Source organism: Eriocheir sinensis, chromosome 43, assembly GCF_024679095.1.
Source record: "Eriocheir sinensis breed Jianghai 21 chromosome 43, ASM2467909v1, whole genome shotgun sequence".
Taxonomy (NCBI): domain Eukaryota; kingdom Metazoa; phylum Arthropoda; class Malacostraca; order Decapoda; family Varunidae; genus Eriocheir; species Eriocheir sinensis.
In genome coordinates this window covers 13351189-13366212 of record NC_066551.1, presented here as the reverse complement: position 1 = coordinate 13366212, position 15024 = coordinate 13351189, and the positions used below count along the sequence as shown (strand labels likewise).

The 15024-nt window shown below is 42.7% G+C and overlaps 1 protein-coding gene across 3 annotated transcripts in view; it reads right to left on the bottom strand.

Moving 5' to 3' along the window:
* Positions 1-2963: 2963 nt before the first annotated feature.
* The window catches only part of LOC126980190 (uncharacterized), a 55758-nt gene continuing 43697 nt past the window's right edge, over positions 2964-15024 (bottom strand). For all 3 annotated transcript variants that reach the window (XM_050829806.1, XM_050829807.1, XM_050829808.1), the window contains 6 exons: positions 10528-10713; positions 5817-5953; positions 5176-5293; positions 4257-4379; positions 3833-3974; positions 2964-3414 (listed from right to left, as the gene is read on the bottom strand). In XM_050829806.1, coding sequence (XP_050685763.1) covers positions 3353-3414; positions 3833-3974; positions 4257-4379; positions 5176-5293; positions 5817-5953; positions 10528-10713 — 768 coding nt within the window. In that variant the 3' untranslated portion in view covers positions 2964-3352. The remainder of the gene's footprint in view (positions 3415-3832; positions 3975-4256; positions 4380-5175; positions 5294-5816; positions 5954-10527; positions 10714-15024) is intronic.

The following is a 15024-nucleotide window of genomic DNA, read 5'->3' as shown; positions in this document are numbered from 1 at the left end:
CACGTTCTTGACAAAACTCAAACGTATGGTGCCAGAACAATCTTACTCCTACCTGAGCACGCACTTTTTACCTGCACACACACACACCACCCTTCTTCCAGTACCTTCTTTCTGCTATCACTCACGTCCATCCATGTTTGCCTTCCCCTCCCACGCAGACTCCAGCACAAAAACCCATCCTGCCCACACTCACAACGCCGCGCGCCCCCTCAGACCTTGGCTCCCACCTCTAATACGTCTCCTCACACCCCCACACCGTCAATCAAGGGGTGGTAGTGGGGGACAGAGGAGAAAAGACTGCATAATGAAAGGGAGGAGGGATAGGAAGCGACAGGGAGGGAGAGAGGGAGGCAGCCACATAAACACAGACGCAACAGTGATATTTAGTTTAGTCGCTGGGATACGTGTTCTTTTTCGCTTTCTTTTTGTTCTTGTTCTTGTTCTTCTTGTTCTTCTTCTTCTTCTTCTTCTTCTACAGGTGCTTTATCTTCCTCTTAACTCTTAACAACTTAACAACCACGGAAGTTCGACAGTGAACCAGAAGCGTTTCCTCAAGGTCTTCCATTCGTCCCTCCAACCATCCGTCCATCCATCCATCCGTCCGTCCGTCCATTGAAAGAGGCGTCGGCGTAAGCAGCTTTCTTCGTTGTAGTGGTTGGTCAAGGTCTTCATGACTCGACGCGGCTACCCACCCCACTAATGGCCATCTTTGTTGAATCTTAGGCAGGCAAGACGATGAGTAATTCCGTTCTCTTCCTCTGACGTCTGAAAAAGCGTCCGTCACCCTTACAATGGCTCGCTCTCGCCTCTCCGAAGACACAATGAGCAGTTCCCTCCCTCCGCTGCCCTCTCGCCCCGCGGAAGAGTTGCTCATCTGTTATCTCAACCCTCGGGCCCTGACAACACTGTTATTTATTTTCGTTCTCCGCGGGAAAACGATATCTTGTTCAGGAGAGAGAGAGAGAGAGAGAGAGAGAGAGAGAGAGAGAGAGAGAGAGAGAGAGAGAGAGAGAGAGAGAGAGAGAGAGAGAGAGAGAGAGAGAGACAGACAGACAGACAGACAGACAGACAGACAGACAGACAGACAGACAGACAGACAGACAGACAGACAGACAGACAGACAGACAGACAGACAGAGAGAGAGAGAGAGAGAGAGAGAGAGAGAGAGAGAGAGAGAGAGAGAGAGAGAGAGAGAGAGAGAGAGAGAGACAGACAGATGGGGGAACAGATTGGCAGGCACGGACAGACAGACACAAACAGGCAGATAGATTGATTGATTAACGGTTAGACAGACAGGAAGATAAACGGACGAACTTGGTTGAATGTTGCTACTGAGGAAAGAAAAAGAAAACATAGTGAGAATGCTTGATTATAAATTAGTGGGTGACATAAGGACGGAAAGGAAAAATACTCAGATCGATTGGGAATGTTTACGTTGACTTTTCCACTCACACATTTTATGACCTATACAAGACATGACTTACAACAGGGATATGAATAGATGTTACTTACTGACTAGCTTTCTGTACTGCTTCTTCTTTCAGTACTGTTATTTTATTATTATTATTTTTATTATTTTTTATTATTCATCTGACATTTCTTTCTAGGTCTAATCGATTTTGCGGTCCGAAAATCACCATCTTCTAATCCTTCTAGTTTCTGTTTATCCCCCTTTTCTTCTTCCTCATCATCATCATCATCATCTTCCTCCTCATCTTCCTCCTCCTCCTCCTCCTCCTCCTCCTCCTCCTCCTCCTCCTCCTCTTCTTCTTCTTCTTCTTCTTCTTCTTCTTCTTCTTCTTCTCCATCAGTTTTATGATATTAGATGCAGAATTACTAGAGATAACTTTGTAATGATAATACTGGTTGGTCGAACAAAGCCATTATATTGGGATACAATAAAAGAAAGATATAAATTGGCAAAGCAGAGTGATTAGCAGGTGCTGATGCAGATAAAAGAGAAGAATATTGATGAAGATGCTCTAAAAGAAGAAAAGGATGAGGCAACAAATGAGAAAGATAGATAAGATATTATACAATTTATTACTTTTTTTACAGATCAGTGTGAATAGAAACCGCGAGGTAGCTGTAAAGGAAAGATTTATGTGGTGGATAATCCTTTAAGAAAAATTCTCTCCATGATCATATAAGGTAATAATAACGCTCATGATTAGAAAAGTAAATAAAGCCACTCGCATCACACTGGTAAGGTCACGGCAATCGATGTTTCTTTGAGTGAGAGCAGAACTCGGCTAATTGCTAAACAGTCTGCGTCAGGTAATGGTGATGGCACGCGGGTCCACACGATGAGGTGATTGGAGTGCTGAACAAGATGGTAAAAAGTGTGTGTGTGTGTGTGTGTGTGTGTGTGTGTGTGTGTGTGTGTGTGTGTGTGTGTGTGTTGATTTGTTCTAATTAAAAAGAAGTAATCACGTGAAATCTCAGCTCACTATACACCTACATTATTCTTGTCCATCATCGAAAAAAATAAGTCACGCAGGTTCGTCACAAAAATATCTCGGTTCGTATTTTTCCTCATACCGTTAGAAAACAATCGCTAGGTTAAAATAAGTCCCTAACGTTGGCCACGCAAATGTTCGGTGCTGCACATGGAATATGCCGTGTCTTTCCGTAGCAGTGCTGCCACGCTTTCTCTTTAACACAGCGGAGGCAGGACACAATTGTAAGGCACTTTAGGATACTGTTTGGTGGGTGTGGCTGGCTGGAGTTTTTAGTTGGATGGACGTGGAGGGGAATGGGCACAGGTAGTTTTTAATTAACCATTTTTTAGATTCCCTCTGATGGTAGTGAATATTAATAAGTAATTATAGTTAAAGCTGCTGCTGGTAGTAGTAGTAGTAGTAGTAGTAGTAGTAGTAGTAGTAGTAGTAGTAGTAGTAGTAGTAGTAGTAGTAGTAGTAGTATATCAGTAGTAGTAGTAGTAGTAGTAGTAGTAGTAGTAGTAGTAGTAGTAGTGGTAGTAGTAGTGGTAGTAGTAGTAGTAATAGTGGTAGTAGTAGTAGTAGTAGTAGTAGTAGTAGTAGTAGTAGTAGTAGTAGTAGTAGCAGCAGAAGTAGAAGTAGTAATAGTAATAGTAGTATAAGTAATAGCTTCAATAATAGAAGTTGTTACAGTCACAGTTTTCGTCCTTCTTTATAGCGAACGATGTTTTAGACACCCTTGAACACCAGGCAGGGAGGAGAAAGCCTGTCGTGAGGACCAATGATTTTCACTGCCCTGGCCGTCCATCCTTTAAGTCGAGATGAGGGTTGAGGCTCTTTTGGTATTCAAGGGGAAGCTACGTAGATAATGACGAGCCTCCTCCTACCCGGCGTCCAGCCAAGTAATGGTATTAGCGGAGGAGCAGCAGCAGGACGGTGGCAACGGCACCCAGCACTCGCGGCACTGACACATCTGCGAAAGAGAGAATATAAAGGTATATCAGAATCTGCTGCAGAGTGTCGTTAATTACTACATTCTCTCAGGTAGCTGCCTCACAGTAATTATGTATATCCTTTAAGCGTGTATGATCGAGAAAAAAGTGATCACTGCTTTGTGGCAGGAAACTACTTCATTTATATCAAATCATATGAACGCGTATGATCAAGAACAGGAAGATGATTGACCGCTGCATCATTCCAGCCAAACTCCTTGGTAACTTCCTCAACTTGCTGCAGTCCGAAATACTCGCATGATCGAGTGGAAAATAAACCAAGCCCCGACGATATAAAAGGAATACATACCGTGAAGTTTGAAGTGCTTAAGAATACACCAATTCACGAAAAAAGACTCAGTGAAGCTGCAAGTATTATTCCGTGAAGCGGCAGCTCACCTGAGGCACTGTTCTGCAGGTCGCCCGACTTGGCATTGTTAATGGCGAGTCGCACGTTGCCGTTGAGCCCCGCCATCTGGGCCGAGGTGATGGCGGCGGCGGTGGAACCGTCCAAGTTGCTGGCTTGTGCCACAGTCATCACCTGCAGGACAGTGAGGACATGAGTGCTCTTTACTTTGTTATAATTTGTAGCCAAGGATTGCTGAAAATAAAAATACTGCCTGTGGTCAGAACGTGAAATATGTGAAAATGTCTTCTTCAAAACATTCAGACATGTCTTTTTTACGCTGAATAAGAAATTTTAAATCGTTTGGAATGCAGACATGAAACACTATAAGACAACAGCCTTAAAGAAGACCCATAGAAGGAGGGGAAATGACGTAGTGACCAGAAACCAGGCTGAAGGACGTATGTAACTCCTTACCTTGATGGCCTCAGTGTTAATTTTACTGATTCCCGAGGCTGTGAGCCCGATGTAGGCGCGGTCAGGGATGGCAGCGAGGTCCTCAGGTCTCAGCCCTGCCACCAAGACGCCGCTCTCGTGCACCTGCGGAAGTGAAGGCAGGATGAAGGAATGCTGAGGATGGTGACCGAAAGGTAGGCACAAAGACAGACAGACACAGACAAGCAGAAAGACAGACAGACAAAAATGCGGGCAGGCAGACAAGTAGGCATTGATACACAGATTAACAGACGAAATTTAATAGCCATGGAAGCAAGTGCACAGACAAATTAAGAGATAGGGAGACAGAGAGATAGATAATTAGACAGACAGACGGACACATATACCAACAGATTAACGCCCAGTGACAGAAGACACAAAGTACCAATAAACAGACAAATACATACCAACACTGAAGGAAATGCAGACAGGCAGACGGATTGAGAGGCTAATAAAAAAGTTACAGACATGTAGACAGACTAGAGGCATATATGAAGCATAATAGAAAGATAGACAGACAGATGGATTTAGAAAGATAGATTGAGAGACTAGCAGAGGGAAATAGGCAAACAACCACAATAAATAACGAAAAACAGACAGGCTGGCAGACTACCATAACACAGACAGACAGACACAGAAAGACAGACGGATTGAAACAGACAGATTGAGAGAGTAGCAGACAGAAAGAGAGACAGAAACAGAGCCTCGGGAGGGAACGAAAAACAGACAAGCTGGCAGATCACCATAACATAGACGGACAGACACAGAAAGACAGACGGATTGAAACAGACAGATTGAGAGAGTAGCAGACAGAAAGAGAGACAAAAACAGAGCCTCGGGAGGGAATGAAAAACAGACAGGCTGGCAGATCACCATAACACAGACGGACAGGCACACTCACCGTGGCGGCATCCCAACGGCTCAATTCCATCCCATACACCGCCTTGGCCTTCATCGCGAGGTAGTGGGTCGTGGAGGCGTTCTTGCACTCACGCACCCCAAGGCTTCTTATTGACCTCCTGCAAACGACACACACACACACACACAGAGAGAGAGAGAGAGAGAGAGAGAGAGAGAGAGAGAGAGAGAGAGAGAGAGAGAGAGAGAGAGAGAGAGAGAGAGAGTTTTACTGATACTGGATCAAGAGGTTCTATATCTTAGTAATTATTCATGGGAAAATCACATTGCAATTTGCTTTCCTTTATGATTTCTTAACTTATCCACATTTCTTTTTAGGGTCTCTGGTCATATTTCCTGTACATTTGCAATTTGCTCTTTTGGGCCCATATAAAATGTTCATCATCATATCCTTGCATTTTTCCTATATCCGATTCTTTCATCTAAGTGTTCTTTTTTTAGGTGAAAAAGGAATCCAATCATACTTTCGTTCTCCTTTAAAGGGAGAATGTTCAAAGCGTTATTATCATGACCTTGCTCTGACGCTGCACTAAAAGATTCAAACTCTTTAAGTAACTCTATGTAAGGCAAAAATAATCAAGATGCCTGAATGTGGGAGACTAAAAATGAGCGGCGCTGACTTACTTGAACTTATCGTCAGGGATGGCATTCACCTCGTTCTCAGTCAGGTAACACACAATGCCGCCCAACAGCAACACGTCCATGGTATCCATGCTCGAGGGTGGCTTGTATTCCTTAGCCTTGTCCCACAGTGCCATCATCTGGGTGTAGGGAAGGTATGTGCATCAGAGAGAGAGAGAGAGAGTCATTCCAAAGGCTTATTCACACGTGAGTTTGTTTACATGTGTTGGCAGTGATGGTGGTGGCCGTGTCACTTTACTTTTTAGCCCTCTGAGAGCTCCACTTTCCCTTGATAACCCCTGAATTACCAGTCGCAGGTGAGTTAAACGCCGTGTGGATCTGTTATGGCAGGTGTTAGGGACAGTGGATGTGCATGGAAGAGCGTTGAAGTGTGTGAATTAAAGTTGAAGAGATGACGAGTGACGTGGTGGTTTAAGGCGCAGAGGGGAGGCGGTGGCTGAGTGGTTAGCGTGCCGGCCCCGCATTCGACGCGTCGTTCATGATGCGGGTTCGAATCCGCAGCTAACCACCTGGGATTTTTCAGACACCGCCGAGTGGCCTAAGACTACCCACATGCTGTCCTGAAGACCACCCATCAACCCTGACTCTAGAAGAAGCTGTGCGTGCGGGGGGCAGCATAAGCCAATAATAATGGCGCCACTATAAACAATTGCCTGCGCCATGACGGGCTCGGGCCGACCATCAGGCCCCTATAGAATAGCCTAGCAGCGCTATTGGCCACATGTAAAAAATAAATAAATAAATAAAAAGGATATAGCTGTGTGTTTGGCAGCCATGGATTTTTTTTTTTTTTTTACAGCAAAGGATACAGTTCAAGGGCATAAAAAGAACTAGTGAAAAAAAAGTCCGCTATTCACTGCTCCTAAAAAGGGTACAGAGGAGTGGCCGAAAGGGAGGTCAATTTCGGGAGATGTGTTTTGATACCCTCCTCTTGAACGAGTTCAAGTCGTAGGCAGGAGGAAATACAGATGAAGGAAGATTGTTCCAGAGTTTACCAGTGTGAGGAATGAAAGAGTGAAGATGCTGTTTAACTCGTGCGTATGGGGTATGGACAGTATAGGGATGAGCTTGAGTTGAAAGTCGTGTGTGGCGAGGCCGCAGGAGAGGGGAAGGTATGCAGTTAGCAAGTTCAGAAGAGCAGTCAGCGTGAAAATATCGATAGAAGATAGAAAGAGAGGCAACATGGCGGCGGAATTCAAAAGGAAGAAGACTATCAGTAAGAGGAAGAGCTGATGAGACGAAGAGCCTTAGACTATAGGTACTAATAATGGAAAATCACCATACGCGCCTCCAGTATTACCCCCCACCCCCTGAAAACAGTCCCCTTGCTAAAGTTTCATATATCATTTTGTCTAGTTATACCAGCGCACCGTATATGCTCCTTCTGCAAGTGATTATAACAAAAAAAGAAATGTTTCTCTCCACTCCCAACGAACTGAAAACGGAAGGGCCTACGTATTTATCAATTTTTACGCCCGTCGCCAGGGTTGTTTTGATTTAAATCAAGTGATTTAAATCGATTTAAATCAGAATAAAAAAAATCATGATTTAAATCAAAATTAAATATACCGTATTTAAAATGATTGAAGTGTTACATCAAGAGTAAAATATCTAATGATTTAAATTATATATATATATATATATATATATATATATATATATATATATATATATATATATATATATATATATATATATATATATATATATATATATATATATTACGTCGCTGCCTATTGTGCCGTTAGGCTTTTATCACTGGTGGGGCCTGATGGTCGGCCCAGCCCGTTTGTGGCGCAGGCGAATGTTTATAGCGGCGGCATCTTATTTTGGCTCATACTGCCTTCCCGGAGCTCATCTATGAGCCTCTCTTTGGAGAAGTTATCTAGATTCCGGGTTGATAGGTGGTCTTCAGCAGTGTAAACAAACAAGGATTAATGCCAAAAAAAATTCATTTAAATAAAAAAATCGATTTTTTATTTTTTTTTTATAAAAAGCATGATTTTTTTCCAACCCTGCTTGTCGCACTCCGGAGTTTGACACATTTTTTCTCTCAGATTTTAACGAACTAGTCATCTTTCTTTATAAACAGGATATATCTAAATCAGGGATTCCCAACCGGTGGGTCTCGACCCCCTGGAGGGGTCGTGGAGCCTTGGCAGGGGGGTCGCGTAGCCTTGCTAAAAGCAGCTTGGGATGATATTAATTTCAACTCATCAATTACATTTTTTATGCTCTTACATATTTTTGTTTTGTTGAATCGCCACAGTCTGAACGGGCTTATACTCGTAGTGCTGTAGCGCGTGCCATGCGTGTGTGTTTGTGTGTATTTTGTTAACTGATAAAATTCAGTAGCTTAAAATTGTAGTGAGCGCATTTTTCGGTTAATCACAAAACCAGCCCGTAAAATTTGTCAAAGGTTCGTCCTAAAATACGTGTACTCCAAAGTCAGCATGATAGCCTTACGTGTCCTTATTCCATTTGCTTCTACCTACTTGTGTGAGGCAGGATTTTCAACTCTTGTCAATATAAAAACGAAGAATAGGAATAGATTGGATGTTGGAGATGACATAACAAACGCTCGGCCACAAATTTCAAGGCTTGCTGCTCAAATGCAACATCAGGCATCCCACTGGCTGGCCTGGATAGCTGTTGAAACCTACGTTGATATTATTGTATAGGAATAATTGCGTTCTTTTTGTGAATTAAGGTTGGACCAATGTTGTGATTGTTTGCTAATAGATAACTACAGGATTCTTGAAGATATTTTTTGTTAGAAGTTTCTTTCCCTCTCCTTCATAGAAAACAAAATGTAAATCAGGCTGCTGATAGTAGGGGGTCGCGTGGGGTTCAAGCTCTTGGGTAAGGGGTCGCGAGAGCAAAAACGTCGGGAACCACTGATCTAAATGTAGGGCCAAGGGTAGGTGACTCCCGCCCCCCTCCCGCCCCCCTGCTACGAGGTGATGTGTTTGCTTAGATTAAGTTATAAAGGGGATCAGGGGAGGAGGGGGGGGCGGAGAAGCCTCCCCGTTAGGAGGTGACGTCAGGTGTGGTTAGACTTGTTAAGTTTACCAAATAACTTTCGATAACTATATGTGCCACGCTTCGCAATTAACCGTTTTCAATATGGCGGTCTAGGCGTTGGCTCACCTCGGCGGCGGCTGAATCCGCCTTCCCTATGGTTATGTGAGGTCTTAAGTATTTACCTTCCACACCTCTGAGGGCGAAACTGTTGTATTTCGGGTAAGTTTTGATGTACCTATTTGTTATTACTGACTTTTCTTTTTTCGCAGAAATCAAGTTTATATTTTCAGTTTTGGGGAAAAAAATCGGGGAACTCATGGTTTCCGCGAGGAATTGTTGGCAGATTGATTAAAAGCACGTCAAAATTTATCAGAAATAAACAGTTCTCTCCGCCATTGAGAGAATGTGGTGATCTAGATTTTAGATCTAGATCAACTCAGTTCATCTTCCTCAGGTAAGTGAGTGAGTGAGTGAGAGAGAGATAATTACTTAGATAGAGAGAATTACATAGAAAATCAGACCACACAGACCCCATGGTCCAGACTAGGTGGTCTGCCCTTAAACCTAAGTGATTTTACATTAATCAGATGGCTCCTAAACATTGCCTTTCTACTCTAGTTAATATTAAGTTCAAGGAAGTGACGGTCGAGCTTGTTTTTAAAGGAGTCAATCGTGTTACACTGGACCACTGATGGTGGGAGCTTATTCCATTCTCGCACTACAACGTTGGTGAAGAAAAATTTGGTGCAGTCTGAATTTACTTGTCTACATTTGAGTTTTATGCCATTGTTCCTCGTTCGCAAAGTCTCATCGATCATAAACAATTTTGTTCTGTCTACATTCCTGAAACCATTAAGTATTTTAAAACATTCGATCAGTTTTCCTCGGAGGCGAAGTTTCTCAAGAGAGAACATGTTAAGGGTGGAAAGCCTTTCTTCGTAGGATTTGTTGCGCAAGGAAGGGATCATTTTTGTTGCTCGACGCTGAACACCTTCTAGTTTAGCAATGTCCTTTGCATGGTGGGGAGACCAAAACTGTACCGCATATTCCAAGTGGGGTTTGACTAAACTATTGTACAGCGGAAGTATTACATCTTTATTCTTGAATAAAAAGTTTCTTTTAATGAAGCCCAACATTCTGTTCGCTTTATTTGCTGCATCGATGCATTGATGTGAGAATTTGAGGTTTGACGCGATTTTGACCCCCAGGTCCTTAACGCATTGAACGCTTGTGAGTTTAACGCCACGCATTTCGTAATCGAACTTCTTATTTTTTGTTTAAACTTGAAGGTCCCGGCACTTGTCTACGTTAAAGGGCATCTCCCATTTATCCGACCAAGCTGAAATTTTGTGCAAATCCTCTTGGAGGCTTTGCCTGTCTTCGTCAGTGAAAACCGAGTTACCAATCTTTGTGTCGTCTGCAAATTTACTAATGCGATTATTGAGTCCAACATCCACATCGTTGATGTAAATAATGAAGAGCACTGGGCCAAGAACCGAGCCCTGAGGGACGCCACTAGTGACGCGGCGAGAGAGAGAGAGAGAGAGAGAGAGAGAGTAGGGGGGAGGTATGTATGTGTGTGTGTGTGTGTGTGTGTGTGTGTGTGTGTGTGTGTGTGTGTGTGTGTGTGTGTGTGTGTGTGTGTGTGTGTGTGCCAAAACGTACTCACCACGTCATCGGGCAGTCCTGTCGTCATGCCCAATTGGAAAATCACCCCCATGTGTGCTGAGGTAAACTTAGGCAGGTCCATCACATCCTGCTTGGTGAGGCCTCGCCAAGCGTAATTTAGTCTCTCCAGCTCAGCGGCGCTCATGTCCTTCAACCCCTTCACCTCCTTCACTTTAGACAAAATCACCTGCAGAGGAACAAAGGTGACGGTGGTGAGTGCTAGTGTGTGCCGTGCTTAAGAGTTCCTTTAACTTTTATGCTTATATATATATATATATATATATATATATATATATATATATATATATATATATATATATATATATATATATATATATATATATATATGTGTGTGTGTGTGTGTGTGTGTGTGTGTGTGTGTGTGTGTATATATATATATATATATATATATATATATATATATATATATATATATATATATATATATATATATATATATATATATATATATATATATATATATATATATATATATATATATATATATATATATATATATATATATATATATATATATATATATATATATATATATATATATATATATATATATATATATATATATATATATATATATATATATATATATATATATAAAGGATACAGTTCAATCGCACACAAAAAGCAAAAATTAATAAGAAAAAAGCCTGCTACTCACTGCTCCTAAAAGAATCCAAAGAGGTGGCCGAAAGATAGGTCAGTTTCGGGAGGAGAGGTGTCCTGATACCCTCCTCTTGAAAGAGTTTAAGTCGTAGGCAGGAGGAAATACAGATGAAGGAAGAGTGTTCCAGAGTTTACCAGCGTGAGGGATGAAAGAGTGAAGATGATGGTTAACTCTTGCATAAGGGGTTTGGACAGTATAGGGATGAGCATGAGTAGAAAGTCGTATGCAGCGGGGCATGGGAGGGGGAGGCATGCAGTTAGCAAGTTCAGAAGAGCAGTCAGCGTGGAAATATCGATAGAAGATAGAAAGAGAGGCAACATTGCGGCGGAATTTAAGAGGTAGAAGACTATCAGTATGAGGAGGAGAGCTGATGAGACGAAGAGCCTTAGCCTCCACTCTGTCCAGAAGAGCCGTGTGAGTGGAGCCCCCCCACACATGAGATGCATACTCCATACGAGGGCGGACAAGGCCCCTGTATATGGACAGCAACTGTGCAGGGGAGAAGAACTGGCGGAGACAGTACAGAACGCCCAGCCTCGAGGAAGCTGATTTAGTAAGAGATGAGATATGAAGTTTCCAGTTGAGATTTTGAGTTAAGGATAGACCGAGAATGTTTAGTGTTGAGGAAGGTGATAGCTGGGTGTTGTCAAAGAATAGGGGATAGTTGTTTGGAAGATTGTGTCGAGTGGATAGGTGCAGAAACTGTGTTTTTGAGGCGTTGAAGGACACCAGGTTCTTCTTGCCCCAATCGGAAATAATAGTAAGGTCTGAGGCTAAGCGTTCTGCAGCCTCCAGCCTTGAGTCGTTAAGTTCCTGTAGGGTGGGTCTTCTATTAAAAGAAGTTGAATAATGCAGAGTGGAATTATCGGCGTAGGAATGGATAGGACAGTTCGTTTTGGAAAGAAGATCATCAATGAACAACAGAAAAAGAGTGGGAGATAGGACAGAACCCTGTGGGACACCACTGTTAATAGATTTAGGGGAAGAACAGTGACCGTCTACCACGGCAGAAATAGAACGGTCAGAAAGGAAACTGGAGATAAAGGTACAGAGAGAAGGATAGAAACCGTAGGAGGGTAGTTTAGAAAGCAAAGATTTGTGCCAGACCCTATCAAAAGCTTTTGATATGTCCAGCGCAATAGCAAAAGTTTCACCGAAACGGCTAAGAGAGGATGACCAAGAGTCAGTTAAGAAGGCTAGGAGATCACCAGTAGAACGCCACTTGCGGAACCCATACTGGCGATCAGATAGAAGGTCAGAAGTGGAAAGGTGCTTTTGAATCTTCCGGTTAAGGATTGATTCAAAAGCTTTAGATAGACAAGAAAGTAAAGCAATAGGACGGTAGTTTGAGGGATTGTAGCGGTCACCCTTCTTAGGTACAGGCTGTATGAAGGCATACTTCCAGCAAGAAGGAAAGGTAGATGTTGACAGGCAGAGGCGAAAGAGTTTGACCAGGCAGGGTGACAGCACGGAGGCACAGTTTTTAAGGACAATAGGAGGCACTCCATCAGGTCCATAAGCCTTCTGAGGATTGAGGCCAGAGAGGGCATAGAAAACATCATTTTGAAGAATCTTTATAACAGGCATAAAGGAGTCAGAGGGGGGATGAGTAGGAGGAATTTGCCCAGAATCGTCCAGAGTGGAGTTTTTAGAAAAAGTTTGAGAGAAGAGTTCAGCCTTAGAGATAGATGAGACGGCAGTGTTGCCGTCAGGACTGAGGAGTGGAGGGAAAGATGAAGAAGTGAAGTTGGAGGAGAGGTTTTTGGCTAGATGCCAGAAGTCACGGGAAGAGTTAGAGAAAGCAAGGTTTTGACATTTTCTATTAATGAAAGACTTTTTGGTTAGTCGGAGAATAGATTTGGCACGATTTCGGCCAGAAATGTAAAGTTCATAATTAGCATTAGTTTGAAGGCTCTGGTACCTTTTGTGAGCTACCTCTCTATCATTGACAGCACGAGAACAAGCGTGATTAAACCAAGGCTTTTGCGTGAGGAGTAGAGAAAGAACGAGGAATGTATGCCTCCATTCCAGAGACAATCATCTCTGTGATGCGCTGAGCACACACAGAGGGTCTCTATCCTGGAAGCAATAATCATTCCACGGGAATCGGAAAAGTACATCCTCAGGTCGTCCCACCGAGCTGAAGCAAATGCCAGAAGCATCGCCTCTTCGGTGGGTCCAGAGGGTGTACAGGAGCGATAGGACAGGATGCAGAAATAAGATTGTGATCGGAGGAGCCCAACGGAGAGAACAGTTTGACAGAATAAGCAGAAGGGTTTGAGGTAAGGAAGAGGTCTAGAATGTTGGGCCGATCTCCAAGACGGTCAGGAATACGTGTAGGGTGCTGGACCAACTGCTCTAGGTCGTTGAGGATAGCAAAGTTGTAGGCTTGTTCACCAGGATGGTCAGTGAAAGAGGATGAAAGCCAAAGCTGGTGGTGAACATTGAAATCTCCTAGGATGGAGATTTCAGCGAAGGAGAGTGGGTCAAGATGTGCTCCACTTTAGAATTCAAATAGTCAAAGAATTTTACATAGTTGGTAGAGTTAGGTGAGAGATAAACAGCACAGATGTATTTAGTAATAGAATGACAGTGAAGTCTTAACCAGATGGTGGAAAATTCAGAAGAGTCAAGGTCGTGGGCACGAGAGCAAGTGATGTCGTTGCGCACGTAGGCGCAACATCCAGCTTTGGATTGAAATTTAGGATAGAGATAGTAGGAGGAACAGAGTAGAGATTGCTGTCAGTAGCCTCAGAAACCTGTGTTTCGGTAAGGAAGAGAAGGTGAGGTTTAGAGGAGGAGAGATGATGTTCCACAGAATGAAAATTAGAGCGAAGACCGCGAATGTTGCAGAAATTGAGAAGAAAGAGGTTCGAGGAGTTATCAAGACACCTCTCAGGTCGGCAGCCAGAAGGGGAGTCCTCCTGGGGAAATTGTTGTCCCCCAGTCGGGGACTCCGAGGCTTGGTGTATGTGCGCCATTTTGAAATTTTAATTTTGGGAAAAGGTGTATATGTTGTGTGAATGTAGTGTGGTGTGGATAAAGAGAGGATCTGTCTTTAGAGAGCATGCTGAACTACTCTCCGGTGTTGGTGAGACAATAGGGAAAAAGTTAGTGAGGACATGGGAAGGGTCTTTGAGGCTTCAGCTCCTTCTCACCTCCCATATATACCTCACTGGAGTGGCTTGCGCCTGTTCGGTAGGTGTCTTCCTACCTACTCCAGCCATATATATATATATATATATATATATATATATATATATATATATATATATATATATATATATATATATATATATATATTTATTATATATATATCTATATATATATATATATATATATATATATATATATATATATATATATATATATATATATATATATATATATATATATATATATATATATATATTTTTTTTTTTTACAACAAAGAAGGCAGCTCAAGGGCACCAAAAAAAAAGGAAACTAATAAAAATAAAGCCCGCTACTCGCTGCTCCTAAAAAAGAATCAAAAGAGGTGGCCGAAAGAGAGGTCAATTTCGGGAGGAGAGGTGTCCTGACACCCCTCTCCTGAAAGAGTTCAAGTCGTAGGCAGGAGGGAATACAGATGAAGGAAGATTGTTCCAGAGTTTACCAGCGTGAGGGATGAAAGAGTGAAGATGCTGGTTAACTCTTACATAAGGGGTTTGGACAGTATTGGGATGAGCATGAGTAGAAAGTCGTGTGGAGCTGGGCCGCAGGAATGGGGGAGGCATGCAGTTAGCAAGTTCAGAAGAGCAGTCAGCGTGGAAATATCGATAGACGATAGAAGGA